General features: G+C 55.8%; 1 protein-coding gene across 6 annotated transcripts in view; it reads right to left on the bottom strand.

Moving 5' to 3' along the window:
• Positions 1-545: 545 nt before the first annotated feature.
• Positions 546-20,416, bottom strand: part of ARHGEF18 (Rho/Rac guanine nucleotide exchange factor 18) — a 130,170-nt gene continuing 110,299 nt past the window's right edge. For 4 of the 6 annotated variants that reach the window (XM_030936241.1, XM_010385094.2, XM_030936244.1 and 1 more), the window contains 13 exons: positions 20,037-20,285; positions 17,405-17,481; positions 14,860-15,038; positions 13,560-13,651; positions 10,892-11,074; positions 9,355-9,492; positions 8,617-8,747; positions 6,340-6,396; positions 6,198-6,245; positions 5,632-6,102; positions 3,934-4,240; positions 3,019-3,144; positions 546-2,927 (listed from right to left, as the gene is read on the bottom strand). In XM_030936241.1, coding sequence (XP_030792101.1) covers positions 2,755-2,927; positions 3,019-3,144; positions 3,934-4,240; positions 5,632-6,102; positions 6,198-6,245; positions 6,340-6,396; positions 8,617-8,747; positions 9,355-9,492; positions 10,892-11,074; positions 13,560-13,651; positions 14,860-15,038; positions 17,405-17,481; positions 20,037-20,285 — 2,231 coding nt within the window. In that variant the 3' untranslated portion in view covers positions 546-2,754. The remainder of the gene's footprint in view (positions 2,928-3,018; positions 3,145-3,933; positions 4,241-5,631; positions 6,103-6,197; positions 6,246-6,339; positions 6,397-8,616; positions 8,748-9,354; positions 9,493-10,891; positions 11,075-13,559; positions 13,652-14,859; positions 15,039-17,404; positions 17,482-20,036; positions 20,286-20,416) is intronic. The other 2 variants (XM_030936242.1, XM_030936243.1) reach the window with 2 other exon arrangements.

Here is a 20,416-nt window from a genome sequence, read left to right as displayed (position 1 = left end):
ATTTTTGTGGAGGCACCACAAAAGCCTGAAGTGTACCCGGTGGGCAGGACCCTCCACAGGCACCTCCACGCCCCACTCCTGCCTCTTGGCCGTAATCCCAGCACTTTGGGAGGCTGAGGCGGGCAGATCACTTGAGGTCAGGAGTTCGAGACCAGCCTGGCCAATATGGTGAAACCCCATGTCTACTAAAAATAATACAAAAATTAGCTGGGTGTGGTGACGTGTACCTGTAATCCCAGCTACCCGGGAGGCAGAGGTTGCAGTGAGCTGAGATCCTGTCACTGGTCTCCAGCCTGGGCGACAGAGCGAGACTCCGTCTCAAAAAAAAAAAAAAAAAAGCAGAAACAAAAAAAAAAAGAACCCCCAACAACTTCTGGGGACTGTACCTGAAGGGGTCTTCAGAGTGTTAAGCAGGACACGGAGGGCAGGGGGGCGAGCTGAGGTGCAGGAGCCATGGGAAGCCCTCACCAGAACCCGCTACTCCTGCAGCGACGTTTGGGCAGAAGAAAATCCTAAAACAAAACCCCCAAGAACGTGCACGCCAGTCACTGCTCACCTTGGACACGTTTATTGCTAGAATCAGGTCTTAAGTTCTAAAGCAGGTCAGAAATATCCCGCGGTGAGGAAATGTTGTAATCATTGTAAAAATAATTAGCAGGTGACTAAGATCACGATCACGACTGACAAAGACGTGTGCAGATCCCACGAAAATATGAACATGTGCTCGACTGTCAACTTTACAAATAAAATCGGGCTCCAACCCAGGAGTGGCCGAGGGGCACTGGCGAGGGAAAGGCTGTCAATGCCGCCGCCCCATGCCTAGCACGACTGAGACCCCTCGGCCATGTGGCGGGGACGCAGGGTTCCCACTGAGTGGCCGAGCAGAAATTCCTTGAACTACTTCTCCCCCATCCAAGGAATTGTGGCATCTTGGAGGGCTGGACCGGCACATGCCGGCTCGGGAGGGTGCGAGGGTCTGGGAATGCTCTCTTCACAACAGAACAGGAATGTACAGTCAGCTTTTGTAAAGTGCTCCGATACTCAGTACAAAAATACAAAACACTGATGATAAACATGGCACACATGGGATGTGACGGGGGGCGGAGAGCGTCACTGATGGCCAACGACTGGGCTGGGCGGAGTCGAGGTCGTCGGAGGGGCCAGGAGTCTTGGGACGCCTGGCCACTCACTGTGTTCTCAGGACCTTGTCACCGATGGGCTGTATGGCTGTGGGGCTCTGGTCCTGGTTGGCACCAGCTCCTGCCCCATCCCCTCCTGAGCCCACAGCACCCAGTGGGTGCCTCTGCCCAGGGGAGCACTTCCTGATGGAGTTTCCCATCCCCTGTGCCCGTCTGTCCCCGAGTGGCGGGAATGTCCCTGTTCGCTGTATTCAGGGTCACAGGAACGCCTCTGCCAGCACAGTGGGAGAAGGGCTGAATCCCCCCAGGATATGCGGTTCCCAGGACCTGGGTTCAGGAGAAGGACTTGGCCCTGGCAGGGGCTCACGTGTACCCCACTGGGAACAAGGATGACCAGCCAGGACCCAGTCCTGCCACTAATGCTTGGGGTGCAGAACAGGCTTGAAACGTGCCTCCTTCTCCACCGGAGCTGGATCATGGATGGATCTCACCATCCCGGGATCACCACCATGGGACGTCCCAGCACCTTTGACACTGCCCAACACTCCTTTCTCCACTCCTCCAGGGAAGGGGCCATGAGCTGCAACAGCTCACTACAAGCGAGGGGCCCACACAGCGGCCACTTGGCCACTCGCTGCAACGTCTCTAGGTGCTTCCTCCACACGCCCCGGGACGTGGCGCTCTCGACAGTCCATGATGTGCCAGCCCTGCCTGGAAGGTGGGATGCCAGCTCCAGAAGCTCATTTCCCGGGGGCTGAGGACCCTGCGTCCGGGGTGTGTATGCGCCCTGGCTGAAGCTAGAGACCCGGCTGCCCAGACAGACCTCGCGTGTGAACAGCAGTGGGTGACCTCGGGAAGCAGAGTTTGGGAAACAGCTGGTTTCAAAACCAATGCCAAGTAAAAAGGGTCAAAGGTCAGCCCCTTTCACAGTGGGCTTTCGAACCCACAGAACTGCCTGGAGGGCCACTGATGTCCCCTCAGTGGGCCCTGCCCTGTGGCCTTCTCTGCCCATGCCCCCGTGCCTGGCTCATTCCCTGGCCCTGAGGTTCACAGTGAACCTGCGTGAGTCTCTGCTTGGGAAGTGGATTCTGCCTGATTCTGGGGACAGATGCTGCTGACGCCACCTGGCTCCTCCTGGTGCCCTAACCCCTGACTCCAGTGTTGCGTGGTGGCCGTGGAGCGTGGCCCCAGCCGGCAGCTCCTCCTCAGAGTGAGGTCTGTCCTGTCCTCAGCTCCGTGCAGAGCCGGCACCGTTCCTCACTGCCTCAGAAAAACAGCTTGGAGTTGATCTCCCCGCCACCAGCATGGGGCGCTATGATTTCAGACAGCTCCCTGGTTTAGTTCTGGCTCAACTTTCCATTAAAAACTTTCCTTTTTGGAAAAAAAAAAAAAAGAGGTTCAGAAAGTGACCCAGGCCACCACCACTGCTAATCCTACAGAAAGAACTGCGAGGCCCAGAGCACCGACAGGCCAGCCCCTGCCAGGCGGTCATCGGTGGTTTGCTGGGGAAGAGGAGGGGACAGCTGGGTGGGCATGGTGACCCCATGGGGGTCCCCAGAGAGCAGGAAGGTTGGGCGGGGCAGGGAGGGGCCTTGCACCTTGAGTCACGGCCCTTTTAGAAGAAGATGACGTCTTCCTTGCTGGCGTCCTCCTTGGCGCTGAGTGGTGTGGCCGGCAGTGGCGAGGGAGCTGGGGGCCCGGGCAGGAGGGCTGTGCCCCCGGCCTTGAGAGAGAAGCCATCAGAGGGGCTGTCAGCTGGCGGTGGGCTTGGGGCGGGGAAGCCAGGGTCTGGAACAGAGAGGGGGTCCAGACTGAGCAGTCGCCGGGTGGTGCCGCAGCTGCCCAGTGGGACTGGGCTCCTGTCGGGGTGGGGGCTCACCTGGCGGCAGCGCGGGGCTGTGTCTGCTGGGCAGGATGGGGCTCAGCGAGCGGCGGTTCCGTGAGGTGCTCTCATCTTTCCCCACGAACTTGTTGAGCAGCAGCTGCTGCTTCAGGTCGAAGGACGCTGTAAGAGGGAAGGTGCTCGGGCCAGCTCCAGGCTGCGTAGCTGTCCCCACTCCCTAGGGCAGCCTCCGAGAGCAGAGGGGCCTGGCCACCCCCACCTGACACTTCCCACTGGCAGCCTGGATCCCATGACCTGAGCTGCTCAGACGCTAAGCCCCAAATTCAGGGAGAACGGCCCCAACCTCACTGTGGAAGGACCTGCAGAGTCACCTGGCATCTGGAGAGGGGGTTGAGCCTCCTGTGGAAACAGCACAGGCCCCAGTGGCCACGGGACACACCCTAGTCTTCAGGCAATGTCTCAGAACATCCCTGGTTGTCCCCCAGAGAGGTGTCCCCCAGAGGAGCAGGGCTGGCTCTCGTGCCAGAGGAGCCCCTGGGCACCCTCCATGGAAACACTGGGGCTGCTCTGGGCTCTGTGTCCCCCTCTGTGGAACAGGGACGATGAGCAGAGGCACCTGCACCTGTCCCCGCCCTGGCTGTGCTGATCCCAGGTGGCCAGGGCTCTCTACCTTCTTGTCCGTGTCCCTAAGGCTCCTGGTCCCCATCCCACTGTTTGAGGGTTGAGGTGGGGAAGACACACAGTGGATCATCTCAGTTTTGGGCCTGGAGACCAAACATGGCCCTGTGTGGGGTGGCCTCAGCCATGATGCCAGCTCTGCCTTCTGGTTTTCCTCTCCGGAGGACGGCACAGGCGTCCTGAATTTCCTGGCTCCCAGCGAGCCCCTAGAGCCTGACCAGTTGCCCATGGCTGCAGCTTCCGGGCCCAGGCGAAGGGGCGGGGCCGGCTCACCTGAGCTCTCCCAGCGCTGAGAGCCCCTGCTCTTGCCGCCCTTGTCCTTGCCACCCTTGGTGGAGGCTGCCAGCTTGGTGGGGATCTGCTGCTGCACGGCCGCCTGCCTCTGGAACTGGTTGGTGGCGCTGAGCAGTTGGATGGGCACATCGCTCTTGGCCAGCCGGCTCTCAGTGGGGGCGCTGTCCCGGCGAGCCACCTCAGGACGCTCTGTGTACTCTGGCCCCACACCGGACAGCAGTGTGCTCACCCGAGGCCCCTCCAGCCCTTCCCCGTTGAAGCTGGGAGGGTGGCTTGGGGGCTGGGCCTGGGGGGACAACAGCACATACATCCCAATGCCAGGTTCCTGCTGTGCGGCCTCTGGAGAGCCCCCGAGGGTCGTGCACAGGAGACCCTCGACCTCTCCTGTTCTGGACAGAGCCAGGTGCAGCCTGAAGGAGCTGCTGGTCATTGCCTGTCCCCAACCCCTGTTAAATGTGCATACTTGTGACACTCAGTGGCACCCATACTGTCACATACGCATATACAAACATCTCACACATTCGTGTCCACACCCACACAACCCATGGTTTATAGGTTTGTTTTCAGAGACACAGTCTTGCTCTGTCACCCAGGCTAGAGTGCAGTGGCACAGTCACAGCCCTTAAGCCTCTTGGGCTCAAATGATCACCCTGCCTCAGCCTCTCAAGTAGCTGGGATTACAGGTATGTGCCACCATGCCCTGCTAATTTTTGTTATTTTTTTTTTAGCACTGAGGTCTCACTCCATGGCCCAGGCTGGTCTCAAATACCTGGCCTCAAGCAATCCTCTGGCCTCAGCCTCCAGAGTAGCTAGGGCACACACCATGGCACCCAATTTTTTTCTTGTTTTTGTCCAGGCTGGAGTGCGGTGGCGTGATCACGGCTCATGGCAGCCTCAACCTCCCGGGCTCAAGGGATCCTCCCACCTCAGCATTCCAAGTAGCGGGGACCAGAGGTGCATGCTACCATGCCTGCTCATTTTTGTATTTTTTTGTAGAGATGGAGTTTCGCCATATTGCCCAGGCTGGCCTGGAACTCCTGTGCTCAAGCAATCCGCCCGCCTCCACCACCCAAAGTGCTGGGATTACAGGAGTGCATTTTTTTGTTTGTTTGTTTGTTTGTTTTTTGAGACGGAGTCTCGCTCTGTCGCCCAGGCTGGAGTGCAGTGGCCGGATCTCAGCTCACTGCAAGCTCCGCCTCCCGGGTTTACGCCATTCTCCTGCCTCAGCCTCCCGAGTAGCTGGGACTACAGGCGCCCGCCACCTCGCCCGGCTAGTTTTTTGTATTTTTTAGTAGAGACGGGGTTTCACCGTGTTAGCCCGGATGGTCTCGATCTCCTGACCTCGTGATCCGCCCGTCTCGGCCTCCCAAAGTGCTGGGATTACAGGCTTGAGCCATCGTGCCCAGTCTCTTTTTTTTTTTTTTTTTTTTTTTTTTAAAGAAGTTTCTAACATTTATGGAATGTTTTGAGCAACAGCGTTGTTAGGCATTTAGCCAGCTCTGAGAAAGGTTCTACATTGTGGCATGAACTGTTAATGCAAGGGTATCTTGTGCCGTTTGCTCTTACACTCCTGCACGCATGCACCTGCGAACCCTGTCATCTTCATGCACTCGTGCAAATAAATGCATGCGCAAACCGGTCACCCCCACCTGCGCACACTGGCTGCTGAGCGCTCACCTCGGTCAGTGTGTCGGGTGGCAGTGCGCCCGGCGCGGTGTTCTGCTTCTTGAGGCGGCGCAGCAGCTCCAGGCGCTCCCGCTCGCGCTCCACCGCGCGCTGGGCCTCGCGCAGCCGCTCCAGGTCGTGCTGGTAGGCCTGGCGCTGGCGCTCCAGCTCGGCGCGCTCCTGCTCCAGCCGCTCGCGTAGCTGCCGCGCCTCGCCCTCGCGCTCCTGCAGCAGGGCGCCCGCACGCTCCAGCTCCTGTTGCTGCCGCTGCCGCTCGCGCTCCCAACGCTGCTGCTCCTGCCGCAGCTGGCTCTGCAGCTTCTCTACAGCCGCGCGCTCCTCCCGCTGCTTCTCGAAGTTGCGCTGCCGCTCCTGCTCCAGCAGCAGGTTCCCACGCGTCGACTGCAGCCGGAACTGCTTCTCGCGCTCCAGGATGGCTGCCCGCTGCGTCTCTACATAGCTGTCCTGGTGGGCGATGACCGCCTGCGGAGGGCCAGGGCCGGGTGGGTGAGAGCCACACCCGCGCCCCAGCCAACCAGGAAAGGGCACGTGTGGCCGGCCCCAACCCACCCCTGTACCTGGAGGTTCAGGAGCAGCTGGGACAGTGTCTGGATCCGCTGGACAAGCTGCGGGGAGGAGAGGGAGATTGATGCTAGTTCTCGGGCCTGAGGCCACAGGCGCATGTACATGGCCCTGGGGAGATGGCCAGCGGGCGCCTACCTCCAACTCCAGGACGGTGGGTAGACGGGGATCAGATTCCGTGCCTGGAGCCTCCACCTGGGAAGAGGACACCGTCAAATCACAGAGAGCGCTCAAGACCCTTCCGACTAGACCCAAGCCTGCTGCTGCTGCTGCTTTTTTTTTTTTTTTACTTTTTTTTTGAGACGGAGTTCTCCTCTTGTTGCTCCAGCTGGAGTGCAATGGCGCGATCTCCTCTCACTGCACCCTCCTGCTGCTGGGTTCAAGTGATTCTCCTGCCTCAGCCACCCAAGTAATTGGGATTATAGGCACACACCTTCACGCCTGGCTAATTTTGTGTTTTTTAGTAGAAACGGAGTTTCACCATGTTGGCCAGGCTGGTCTCAAACTCCTGACCTCAGGTGATCTGCCCGCCTCGGCCTCCCAAAGTGCTGGGATTACAGGCGTGAGCCACCATGCCCGGCTTCTGTTTTTTTTTGTTTTTTGTTTTTTTTTTGAGGCAGGGTCTTGCTCTAGAGTGTAGTGGCCTGATCCTCCCCTCTCAAGTCTCCTGAGTAGCTGGGACTACAGGTTTGCACCACCCGGATCAGCTTTTTAAAAATTTTTTTTTGAGATGGAGTTTTGCTCGTTGCCGAGGCTGGGGTGCAATGGCACGATCTCAGCTCACTGCAACCACCACCTTCCTGGTTCAAGTGAGTCTCCTGCCTCCGCCTCCCAAAGAGCTGGGACTGCTCGCATGCGCCACCACGCCCGGCTAATGTTGTATTTTTAGTAGAGGCAGGGTTTCACCATGTTGATCAGGCTAGTCTTGAATTCCTGACCTCAGGTGATCCACCTGCCTTGGCTTCCCACAGTGCTGGGATTACAGGCGTGAGCCAACATGCCCAGCAGCTACTTTTAACTTTTTTGAAACAAAGTCTTGCTCTATCGCCCAGGCTAGAGTGCAGTGGCACAATCTCGGCTCACTGCAACCTCCACCTCCTGGGTTCAAGCGATTCTCCCATCTAAGCCTCCTGAGTCGCTGGGATTACAGGTGTCCACCACCACGCCCAGCTAATTTTTGTATTTTTAGTAGAGACAGGGTTTCACCATGTTGGCCGGCTGGTCTCAAACCCTGGACTCAAGTGATCCACCCGAGTTGGCCTTCTGAAGTGCTGGGAATATAGGCATGAACCACCACGCCCGGCCAAAGGATCAGCTATTTTAAAAATATTTTGTCGACATGTGGTCTTGCTATGTTGCCCAGGCTGGTCTCAAACGCACGGCCTCAAGTGATCCTCCCAAGGCCAGGTACGACAACCTTGCCTGTAATCCCAACACTTTGGGAGGTCGACAGGAGGATTGCTTGAGCTCAGGAGTTGGAAACCAGCCTGGGCAACATAGTGAGAGCCAGTATCTACAAAAATTTAAAAAATTAGGCAGGTGTGGGGGCACACACCTGTGGTCCCAGCTACTTGGGAGGCTGAGGTGGGAGGATTGCTTGAGCCCAAGAGTTAGAGGTTGCATGAGCTGTGATCGTGCTACTGCCCTCCGGCCTGGGTGACAGAGTGAGACCTTGTCTCCAAAAAAAAAAAAAAAAAAAAAGTGATCCTCTCACCCCGGTCTCCCAAAACACCGGGGTTATGGGTGAGGCACTGCACCTGGCCCCTGCTTATTACTGAAAATACATTCCTTAGTTTGGATAACAGGAAGGACCCAGGACCGGGTCATGACTGGGAACACTGGCCCTGCCGGTCACCTGACTTGTGCAAATCTAGGTGTTTGGAAAACGAGGGGCTGGGGCCGCCTGGGAGGTAGAGTGGGCTTGGCTATAAGGCCTGCGTGCCAGCTCTGGCCACAGCGGCAAGTCCAAGCCTCAGAGCTGACCAGAGGCAGCTGGCCTTGGCCTCTGCCCCCTAACCTGGGCAGGGTCGGGTAGGCACCTGGCCTTCTGATTCAAAGGCAAAGGAACAGCCAGGGAGATCTGGCATCTGGCAGGCGCCACCTCACCTGCCCTGGCTGAAACCTGGTGGTCCCTGTAGGGGGTTTCTCACCTGTTGATGAAGCCACGGTGAGTGCCCTGAGCCTGTCCCCTCCCCAGCCTTCCTCCTGGGGACCTCTTGCTTTTCCCGGGAGGCTGCAGGAAGAACTCAGCTGCCAGCGTGTTAATCTGGGCTGAGATACTGTTATTCACCACAAAACGAACTACGCTTGTCGATGCTGATAAGACTAAAACTAGACAACCCCAGCAGAAGCTGCTCACACGTGTGAATCCTTATGACGACTCAGACTGTACCGAGCAAACGGATATCCACGTACCACCTGTAGCGATTCCTCGGAGCCCCCAGGAATGTCACTGTGACTGAGCTTCAAGTCCGGGCTGTTTGGGGGGCCTCGCCAGTCTCGGGGCCTGGGGTCGGTGCTGCTGACTTTCTTCTTGAAACTGCCATCTGAGAACCCCAAGCCAGAGGCGTGAGGATGCTGCCATCCCATGGGGAGGGGAAACCTTCCCAGTCCACCCCCAGCCCCTGCCCAGGTAGGAAACCCAGGCTGGGCCCGAATGGAGGCGTCTGCAGCACAGACACCTGCCGGAGAGGGGCGGGCTGGTCTGGGTGCTGCTGTCACAACACAACCGACAATGTCTGCAGGGTTTCAGAAGGTTCCAGAAAACTGGCCGGGAGCGCTGGCTCACGCCTACAATCTCAGCACTTTGGAAGGCCGAAGCGGGTGGATCACCTGAAGTCAGGAGTTCAAGACCAGCCTGGCCAACATGGTGAAACCCTGTCTCTACTAAAAACACAAAAAGTAGCCGGGCGTGGTGGTGTGTGCTTGTTGTCCCAGCTACTTGGGAGGCTGAGGCGGGAGAATCACTTGAACCCGGGAGGCGGAGGTTGCAGAGAGCCGAGATTGCGCCATTGCACTCCAGCCTGGGCGACAGAGCGAGACCCTGTCTCAACAACAACAACAACAAAGAAGCTTCCAGGAAACCCCATACAAGCTAATGTGCATCCTGAGGGGTGGCCCTGGGGCCAGGAGGGGCGATGGCCCCACTCTTACTCTTGGTGGGGCTGTTTGTGCAGTCGTAGCCCCCGAAGGTCTCGGCCCTCCTGGGCGGGCCTGTGGAGCTGCCTCCGTCTTCTGCCTGACCGTTGGCGCTGCCCAGCCGCCTGCAGATCAGGCTCTGGATGCCCTCAACTGTGGAATGAAGGGGACAGGAGGCACGGGTCGCCCTGCGGAAGTGTGCCGGGGGAATATGGAGTGCTGGGGCAGTGAGACCGGGGTGGATGGAGGGACTCATTAGGGTGGTGATGGCCTGCCCCGCACTGTCTGCAATGGGATTTCGGCCCCACTGTCCCTGTGCACACGCCTACTTCAGGTATGGCCACCAGGACAGGCCAATCCTCGTCTAAGTGAGAGGACAGGGCTGTAGGGCAGCCATGGGGAGGGCGGGTACAGGTTCCAGCCGCACCTTCCACCAGGCCGCCCTGGGCCAGGGGCTGGCAAATGCCGGATGTGGCCCTGCCCAGGGCCAGCAGGACACACTTGGTGTGCACAGAGGTGGGGACAAGAACATTCCAGGCCAAGGTGCGGGATATGAGAGTGTCCTCAGGGGGCCAAGAACAACGGCCACTGGAGGCGGGTGGAAGGATGTCAGTGGGGCTGGAGGGGGAAAGACGGACCCCAGTCTCTGCCTTCTTGTTCTGCGGAAAGGCTCTGGAAGGCAGGGGCTGTGTTGGCCTCCCTCACTGTTGAAAGAGCCGATTGGGGCAGGGCACAGTGGCTCACGCCTATTATCCCAGCACTTTGGGAGGCAGAGGGGGGTGGATCATCTGAGGTCAGGAGTTCAAGACCAGCCTGGCCAACATGGTGAAACCCAATCTCTACTAAAAATACAAAAATTAGCTGGGCGTGGTGGCAGGTGCCTATAATCCCAGCTACCCAGGAGGCTGAGGCAGGAGAATCGCTTGAACCCAGGAGGTGGAGGTTGCAGTGAGCCGAGATCACGCCACTGTATTCCAGCTTGCGTGACAGAAGGAGACTCCATCTCAAAAAAAAAAAAAAAAAAAAAAAGAAAAAGAAAAAGAAAAAAGAAAGAGCAGACTGGGCACTGACTTCCTGCCCAAGCGGCCAGCTCAGGGGCCTGGCGGCTGTGTTGGAGTGGCTGTGTTGGAGCTGTGCGTGGGGAACCCCTGAGGGAGCATGCGTGTGTTTTTCTGGGGATATCACCAAAGACCCACCTCCCAGGGAGAAGAGGAACCTCTGATGGGTAGGGAACCAGTGTCAGTCAACTTCAGATCCTCCCCAGCCCGGCTTAGCGCCTCTGCATGCAGGGAGCATCAGAGCGGTTGTTAAATTGCGGGGGGGGGAAGTGCTTTATGTCTGCAAGGAGGGGCTGGCCCAGATTGTATCTAAGGCCCTTCTGGCTCTAGCAGGTACCAGTTGAGGGGTCAGTGCTGCTCCTGGCCCCCCCCCAGATAGAAGCCTGTCCTGGACAGAGTGCCGTGTTGGCCACACTGAGCCGTGAGCCTGTCCTGGGGTCCCCTGGGCCCACCCAGGCAGGACTGCACCCTTGAGGTGTGGGCAGCCAACTTACTCTCGCTCATGGCTGACTTGAGAATTAGCTCCCCCTGCAGGGTCTCGGATGGGTCCCCTCCACGGAATAGGCCTCGGGGCTGGGGCAGGTCTTCGAGGCCGCTCATCTCTGCCATCTCCAGGTAGATCTGCTGCTTCTCTAGGAGGCTCTGTGCAATCAGCTGGTCTTTCATGCTTAACCGCTCTGCAGAGTGATGGTGGAGGTGGCAGTCAGCCTGGTCGGCCTTCCCTGGAATCGTCTGAGCCCCAGGGACTGGCCTCAGGATGAGGACCCCCGCTGACCCTGCCCTGAGATAGGCTGCCCCTGTGTCCTGCATTCCTGGGAGGTGGCGGAGGGCATGGCCTTGTCCTCTGATTATTTTCGCCCTCGTTATAAAAATCAGGTTAGATAGGTCGGGCGCGGTGGCTCAAGCCTGTAATCCCAGCACTTTGGGAGGCCGAGACGGGCGGATCACGAGGTCAGGAGATGGAGACCATCCTGGCTAACATGGTGAAACCCCGTCTCTACTAAAAAATACAAAAAAACTAGCCAGGCGAGGTGGCGGGCGCCTGTAGTCCCAGCTACTCCAGAGGCTGAGGCAGGAGAATGGCGTGAACCTGGGAGGCGGAGCTTGCAGTGAGCTGAGATCCGGCCACTGCACTCCAGCCTGAGCGACAGAGCAAGACTCCGTCTCAAAAAAAAAAATCAGGTTAGCTGTGGTGGCTCAGGCCTGCAATCCCAGCACTTAGGGAGGCCAAGGTAGGAGGATTCCTGCAGCCTGGAGTTCGAGACCAGCCTAGGCAACATAATGAGACTCTTTCTCTACAAAGAAATAAAACATTAGCTGGTTGTGGTGGTGCATGTCTGGGAAATGAGGCAGGAGGATCACTTGAGCCCAGAAGTTCAAGGCTGCAGTGAGCTATGACTGCACTACTGTACTCCAGCCTGGCCAACAAAGCGAGACCCTGTCTCTAAAAGAAAGAAAATCAAACACAGTAGCATGTGAGTGAGGATTGTATCAGCCCTGTTTATTAGTCTGGGATCAACTTAGAGCCTTAGAAAACTGATTTTTCCCTCCTCCCTTTCTTTCCTTCTTTTTTGGAGGAGTCTGGCTCTGTTGCCCAGGCTGGAGTGCAGTAGCACGATCTTGGCTCACTGCAACCTCCACCTCCCAGATTCAAGTGATTCTCCTGCCTCAGCCTCCCGAGTAGCTGGGACTACAGGCATGCACCACCATGCCTGGCTAATTTTTTTGCATTTTTAGTAGAAATGGGGTTTGCCATCTTGACCAGGCTGGTCTCAAACTCCTGACCTCAGGTGATCCACCTGCTTCGGCCTCCCAAAGTGCTGGAATTACAAGCATGAGCCACCGCACCCAGCCTAATGTTTAAATTTTTTGTAGAGGCAGGGTTTCGCCATGCTGTCCAGGCTGGTCTCAAACTCCTGGCTTCCAGTGATCCATTTGCTTCAGCCTCGCAAAATGCTGGGATTACAGGTATGAGCCACCATAGCAGGCCACTTATTGTTTTAGTCTCATCCAATTTAAAAATGAATAATACAGAGCTGGGAGCAGTGGCTCACGCCTGTAATCCCAGCACTTTGGGAGGCCGAGGCAGGCCGATCACAAGGTCAAGAGATCAAGACCATCCTGGCCAACATGGTGAAACCCTAAAAACTCTAAAATTCTCTACTAAAAACACAAAAATTAGTGGGGCGTGTGGCATGCGCCTGTAGTCCCAGCTACTCAGGAGGCTGAGGCAGGAGAATCCCTTGGACCCGAGAGGTGGAGCTTGCAGTGAGCTGAGATCGCGCCACTGCACTGCAGCCTGGTGACAGAGCGAGACTCCGTCTCAAAAAAAAAAAAAAAAAGTACAGACAGTGAAAGGGAAGAAGGGAGCTCGCTATAGGCTACAGGGTACCAGGAATTGTTCTTGACAATGTGCTCACTGAACGCAGATGAACCTTGACAACATCACACCCAGCGAGAGAAGTCAGACCCAAAAGGCCGCGCAGCGTGTGACTCCATTTATGTGGAATATCCAGGACAGGCCAATCCACAGGGACAGGAAGTAGATTCCTGTTGCCAGGGTTGGGGCACGGGGTGGGGAGTGACTGTTAAGGGGGAAGGGGCTTCTTTCTGGGGTGGTGGAATGTTCTAAAGTTAACGTGATTTTGGCTGCATAACTGGAAATGCACTAAAATGCCACTGAACCCAGCGCTTGGGAGGGTGAGTGGCATGGTGTGTGAATTACATCTCAATAACGTAATTAAACAAACAGGGAGGAGGAAGCTCTGGAAGGAGGCTGTGGGGGCCCTATGCTATTCCTTCCTAGGGGACTGTGATGCCCTGTCAAGCTCCTGGCTGCACGAGGACAGGGTGGCGGCGGCATTTTGTGGCTGCGTGGTCGGCTCTGGAAGGGGCTTAGGGCTCCTGAGCTCTCCTCCCTCCCTCTCCTACATACCCCTGCAGGGCTAAGTGACCTCTGGAGATCGCTATGTCATGGCACAGCCCAGTTCTAATGCTTCACAGAGCTGCAGGACACGGCACAGCCCACAGGAAAACGCCGGGTCACTTTGGGGGTTTCACACGGGTCACTTGGGGGACAGTTTGCCCTCTGTGGCCAACTCTGATGGGGGGCCCAGGGCTCACCACACACGGGGTGTGCCCAAAACCCCGTCTCCCCCTCACCTTGAAAGTCCCGGAGTCTTGTGGCGCGGGCCTCGACCACCTTCCTTTCCTCTTCGGGCAGGCTGAAGGGTCCCTCCTCCTCGTCAGGGCAGCTGCAGGGAGAGGAGTCAGGTGGGTAACTGCCTCCCAGGCAGGCCAGGCTCTGGCACAGACGCTGGTTCTGCAGAACCAGCCGCCATGACCGTCTCTGACTTTGGGAGTGATTTAGCTTGTTCATGGTGCAGGAGGATGAGGAGGGGAAGAGAGAGAGCCACTGACATTCATCCGGCCCCAAAGCACCAGGGCATAACCAGGAAGAGACTTTACGTGCCTGTCTGTGACTTGGAGGAGGAGTCCAGGGGACGGCAGGCTTGCAAGGGATCTGCCAGGTGCAGATGGGTGGCTGCAAGCCCCACAGAGCTACAGCTACTGTGGATGGGGGAGTCTGAACCAGGCTAAGGCACCAGGAAGCCTCCAGGTATCAACAGAGGGAGTGGCCGGGCATGGTGGCTCATGCCTGTAATCCCAACACTTTGGGAGGCCAAGGCAGGGGGATGGCTTGAGGCCAGGAGTTCAAGACCAGCCACAGTGGCAACACAGTGAGGCTCCATCTCTATGAAAATCAAAACTCTAGCTGGGTGTGGTGGTGTGTGCCTGTAGTTCCAGCTACTTGGGAGGCTGAGGGGGAGGATGGCTTGAGCCCGGGAGTTTGGGATGCAGGAAGCTATGACTGTACCAGTGCACTTCAGCCTGGGTGACAGAGCAAGGCCCGACTCTAAAAAACAAAACAAAACAAAACAAAATAGGCTGGGTGCAGTGGCTCACGCCTGTAATCCCAGCTACTCAGGAGGCTGAGGCAGGAGAATCGCTTGAACCTGGGAGGCGGAGGCTGCAGTGAGCTGAGATTGCACCACTGCACTCCAGCCTGGGGGACAGAGCAAGACTATCTCAAAAAAAAAAAAAAAAAGAGAGAGGGGAAGCCAGCTGGTCCCAGGCCCCTGAGGGGTGCTCGGCCCAAGAAGCAAGGACAAGATACCATGCCCTGCTCCAACAACTCTGGCCCTAGAATGCAAACAGCCCGCCATGTCAGGTGCAGTGGCCCACGAATGCAGAGAGGCCCGGGTTACAGCTGCCTTTCCAGGCCCGTTAGCCTCAACATCCAACAGGCTGAGTCATCAGAAGGAGCTGGCATAGCATCATGGGTCCCAAGGTGGGATGAGCAAATTCAAGGTCACAGCCGATGGCCAACCATCAAAGCCAAGGGTGGACCAGTCAGCGGAAGGAATACAGGGAGTGGGGAGACCCTCCAGGCCCTCCTCACCTCTCCACAGCCCTTCGGATGTGGGCCATCCAGGCATTCCTGTCCTCTTTGGAGCTCGTGTAGATTTCATACATCTCTGGCCCTTGCAAGGAAGCGCTGATCAGAAACATCGCTTTCTCCTCGTTGGCCACTTCCCTCACGATGAGCTTTTGTAATGAGATGACGGGTGGCTTTGAGTCCTGCATGGGTAAAGGGCATTGGGAGATCACCCTTTACCCCACCGCACCCAAACAGCAGCGAGGTCAAGGGCCTGGTAAGGGGAACGAAGAGAGTGGGGGTCACGCTCCTCGTTTCTTTTCAAACAATTCAAAGCAGAAATATTTTGCCATCTGGGGGAAAAAAGACGCCATTGCAATGAAATCCTAGAATCCTTTTTTTTTTTTTTTTGAGCCAGAGTCTCGCTCTACCGCCCAGGCTGGAGTGCAGTGGCTGGATCTCAGCTCACTGCAAGCTCCGCCTCCTGGGTTTACACCATTCTCCTGCCTCAGCCTCCCAAGTAGCTGGGACTACAGGCGCCCGCCACCTCACCCGGCTAGTTTTTTGTATTTTTTGGTAGAGACGGGGCTTCACAGTGTTAGCCAGGATGGTCTCAATCTCCTGACCTCGTGATCCACCCGTCTCGGCCTCCCAAAGTGCTAGGATTACAGGCTTGAGCCACCGCGCCCGGCCTTTTTTTTTTTTTTTTTAAACTATCTTGGAGGCCAGGTCTTGCTCCGTAACCCAAGCTGGAGTGCAGTGGTACAATCATTGCTCCCTGCAGCCTTGACCTCCTGGGCTCAAGTGATCCTCCCACCTCAGCCTCCTGAGTAGCTGGGATTACAGGCATGTGCTGCCAGGCCCAGCTAATTTTTGTATTTTTTGTAAAGATGGGATCTCACTATGTTGCCCAGGCTGGTCTTGAACTCCTAAGCTCAAGTGATCCTCCTACCTCGGCCTTCCAAAGTGCTGCATTTACAGGAGTGAGCCATCTTGCCCCTTAGTATCCCGATAATGTGTCAATTTCATCAGCTTAAAATTTTTTTTAAAAATAGCAATGCACATACACACTTCAAAGCTCAAAAGATACAACAGTGTGTAGTATAAAACAACAAATAAGCCTCTGTCTTGTGCCTCAGGCCACCCAGTCTGTCACGCATCCTTCAAGAGACAATGCTTCCACAGACCAGCAAAATGTACATTTTAACTGGTTAGAGTGGGCTACACTGTGTTCTCCACAAATTCATATGAGGTCCTGACCCCCAGTACTTCAGAATGTGGCTGTCTTTGGAGATGAGGCCTTTAAAGAGGAGATTAAGGTCTGGGGGCGGTGGCTCACTCCTGTAATCCCAGCACTTTGGGAGGCTGAGGCGGGTGGATCACTTAAGGTCAGGAGTTCGAGACCAGCCTGGCGAACATGGTGAAACTCTATCTCTACTAAAAACACAAAAAGTAGCCGGGCGTCGTGGCGGACGCCTATAATCCCAGCTACTCAGGAGGCTGAGTCAGGAGAATCACTTGAACTCGGGAGGTGAAGGTTGCAATGAGTCGAGATTGTGCCACTGCACTCCAGCCTGGGTAACAGAGCGAGACTGTCTCAAAAAAAAAAAAAAAAAGAGAGAGAGATGATTATGGCAAAATGAAGTCATATGGGTGGGCCCAAATCCAATCTGACTGGCATCCTTCTAACAAGAGGAGATTAGCACAGAGACACACACAGAGGGATGGCCACGCGAGGACACAGAGAACAGATGAGCAGATGGCTGTCTACAAGCCAAGGGGTCTCAGAAGAAACCAACCCTGCCGACACCTTGATCTTGGACTTTCAGCCTGCAAAAACGTGAGATGATAAATTTATGTGGTCCAAACCACCCAGTCCATGGTACTTTGTTTACAGCAGCCTTAGCAAACAAATACACTGGTTAACAACACACCAGCAGCTGGGCGTGGTGGCTCAAGACTGTAATCCCATCACTTTGGGAGGCCAAGGTGGGCGGATCACTTGAGGTTAGGAGTTGGAGACCAGCCTGGCCAACATGGTGAAACCCCGTCTCTACTAAAAATACAAAAAAATTAGCCAGGCGTGGTGGCGGGCACCTGTAGTCCCACCTACGTGGGCCTGGGAAACTCACAGGGGCACCTTCCATGGGCAGTTTCAGCCAACCTCCCAACAAGGTCCCAGCAAGCAGGGCCCTTCATCTGTTTTTTTGTTTTTTTGTGTGTTTTTGTTCTGAGATAGAGTCTCACTCTGTTGCCCAGGCTGGAGAGCAGTGACACAATCTTGCTGGAGTGCAGTGGCACAATCTCAGCTCACTGCAACCTTCGCCTCCCGGGTTCAGGTGATTATCCTGCCTCAGCCTCCTGAGTAGCTGGGACTACAGACATGGGCCACCATGCCTGGCTAATTTTTGTATTTTTAGGAGAGGTGAGGTTTCACCATGTTGGCCAGGGTGGACCTGAGCTCCTGAGTTCAAGTGATCCGCCCACCTCGGCCTCCCAAAGTGCTGGGATGATAGGCGTGAGCCACTGCACCCGGCCGACCCTTTGTCTGAAGAGACAGGATACATACCACAGAAGCAAAGACGTATTTCTGATCTTTTTCTTGTAGCAGCAAAAGTACGTCGGTCAGCAGGACAGCCAGGACATCTGGGAAAATAGTATGGAAGGAGGCATCTTAAAAGTCCCATGGCCAGGAGGTCTTGCTGGGCACCCCCGTGGATGCAACCTCCCAGAAAGGTGTAAGCAGCATGATGCTTCTGCCTGGGCCTAGAAGTTTCCTTTCTGCCTTGCCTGCATGCCGCCCCCCTCCCCATCACCTTTCCAGGTCTCAACCTTCAGCATCAACGAGCAGCTGGAGCCTCCTCTAAGTCCCTTCTGTGTCCAGTGCTCCAACCAGAGCCCCTGCCCATGTCAGGCCACTGTGCCCCACAGTTCTCTTTGCTGTAACAACATCTCCTGGATCTGACCTTTGAGAGTCGATATGGTTTGGCTGCATCCCCATCCACATCTCATCTTGAATTCCCATGTGCTGTAAGAGGGACCCAGTGAGAGGTAACTGAATCATGGGGGCAGATCTTTTCCGTGCTGTTCTCGTGATAGTGAATGAGTCTCACAAGATCTGACAGTTTTATAAGGGGGAGTTTCCCTGCACAAGCTCCCTCTCTCTTTGCCTGCTGCCATCCATGTAAGACGTGACTTGCTCCTCCTGCCTTCTGCCATGATTGTAAGACCTTCCCCACCAGGTGGAACTGTAAGTCTATTAAACCTCTTCCTTTGGTAAGTTGCCCAGTCTCGGGTATGTCTTTATTAGCAGCGTGAACATGGACTAACACAGCATCTCTCCCTCTGATTTATCAGATGTGAATGGAGCTCTCTGTTCTCCCTGCTCCTGGTTCACCAGGACCCAAGTCACTGCAGCGATGCAGGCCAGGGGTGGTCTCAGTCCCCTCGTGCCCCTCAGTCCCCCTCGCTGCCTTGTCCCTGTATGAATGTCTCGTGCTGTAAGGCTTGCTGCACATAGATGCAAATCATGAGCTGTGTTTCAAGGGCAACACCACTTTTGGGGAGCTGCTTCACCTGTCTAAGTCAGACACGCCTTCGCTAATTCTCTCGCATTGCAGTCTGCTGGCTTCCTTAAAGCATTTGCTGGGCTTATAACTAGTTTTTCTGTTTGTTTGCTTGTTTCTCTCTTTCAGCCTGAGGGACTGATGCCCTAAAAGGCTGGGCACCAGGTCTTGCCCGGTGGGGTGTATTCCTACCATCCAACTCGGCACCTGGCAGGCAGAAGGCGCTAAACCTGTCTGCGAAATACATGCCTGCTCAAATGATGAGTGGGCAAATGCTGTCATTTGGCCACCTCAGTGACTCCCTCAAGATCCTTAAAGATGCTGATGCAAATAGATAGCTTGGGATGTTTCTAGAGGCTCCAAAAATGAAGAGGAAACCCAGGGATGAATCCTGAGTGCTCTCTGGTCTGAACTGCAACAGGTCTCGAAAGCAGGGCTCGGAGCACACCCTGGGCAGCGAGTGGGATGCCTGGGGACACTGATCAGCAGTCCTGGGGCTATTCTCTATCCACATGGGGGCCTCTCAGTGGCCCATGGCAGGCTGGCCCATGACTGCCCCAAATGGGCAGCTGAGCGTGTTTGGAATTCTGGACCCAAACCTGGGGTGTCACGATGTGTCACCAATGCCCTGGGTTTCCACTTGGAAGTCAACAACTCAGCGTGGCCTCCTGGTTTGTACTGCATCCTTCCAAAGACCAGAGGAGGAGGACGGTGATACAACCACCTCTTTTATGCTACACCCCAGCTGTCTCGCTCATCCTGACTCAGCTCATAACCTCCCTTCAGCTATGAAGTAGCCAGACTTCAGTGGTTCTGTGTCAGTTGACACCCAGCAAACCAAGATGGTGCCCACCGTCGTAAGAGGGCACCCACTGATCCGAGATGATGCCACCAGTCTGAGATGGCACCCACCAATCAAAGATGGTACCCTCACTCCCAAGACCATGTCACTGATCTGAGATGGCACCCACCAATCAAAATGGAGCCCACTGATCCAAGAGGGAGCCCACTGATCAAGATGATGCCACCATTCCAAGATGGTGCCCACTGATCCAAGATGGCGCCATCATTCCCAAAACCGTGCCACCAATCCAAGATGGCACCCACCAACCCAAATGGTGCCCACTGATTCAAGAGGGCACCCCCCAAGATGGTGCCACTGATCCAAGATGGTACTACCATTCCCAAGACCGTACGACCAAGATGGCACCCACCACTCTAAGAGGGTGTCCACAACTCCCAAGATAGTGCTACTGATCCAAGATGGCACCCACCAATCCAATATGGTGCCACCACTCCAAGATGGCGCTGCTAATCCAATATGGCACCCACCAATCCAAGATGATGTCCGCTGATCCAACATGGCACCCAGTTCTAAGATGGCACCCACAACTCCCAAGATGGTGCTACCAACCCAAGACAGCACCCACCAATCCAATTTAGTGCCACCAATCCAACATGGCACCCACCAATAAAAAATGGCAACCAACACTCCAAAACGGTACCCACTGATAACAGGATAGTGCCACCAATCAAGAGAGTACCCACCACTTCGAGATGGTTACCACCTCTCCAAGATGGTACCCACTGATCCAAGATGGCACCCACTGGAGGTGGCCAGGGGCAGGCCTTTACCTTTCAAGCGCCCTGATGTGGTCTTCCAGCAGAGCATGCCCTCCAGGTGAAGCTGCCGCTGAAGCATGTCTTCCTTGCGGAAGGTGAGCCCGTTCTTGAGTTTGCCGGAGGACTTCAGGTCCATCTTCCCTGCGATCTCCCTGAGGCGCTGGCCCTTCTCAAACTCGCTGACCTTGGCGTCCACTTGTGAGATGATATCTTTAATGAGGTTCAGGGCCTGGGTCAGGTCTTCGTAGTCCTCAGTGCCAGCTGCCACACAGAGCAGAGTTAGCGTCTTTCTTTTCCACTTTAACACAACAGAAGTGAACACACTCACTATGTATGGGTGTGTGGGATCTATGAGGTGTGTGGACACAGTATATATGGCAGTGTGGGATCTA

Source organism: Rhinopithecus roxellana, chromosome 8 (genome assembly GCF_007565055.1).
Source record: "Rhinopithecus roxellana isolate Shanxi Qingling chromosome 8, ASM756505v1, whole genome shotgun sequence".
NCBI lineage: Eukaryota > Metazoa > Chordata > Mammalia > Primates > Cercopithecidae > Rhinopithecus > Rhinopithecus roxellana.
The sequence above is the reverse complement of the archived record's forward strand: the minus strand, read 5'-3'. Positions and strand labels throughout refer to the sequence as shown.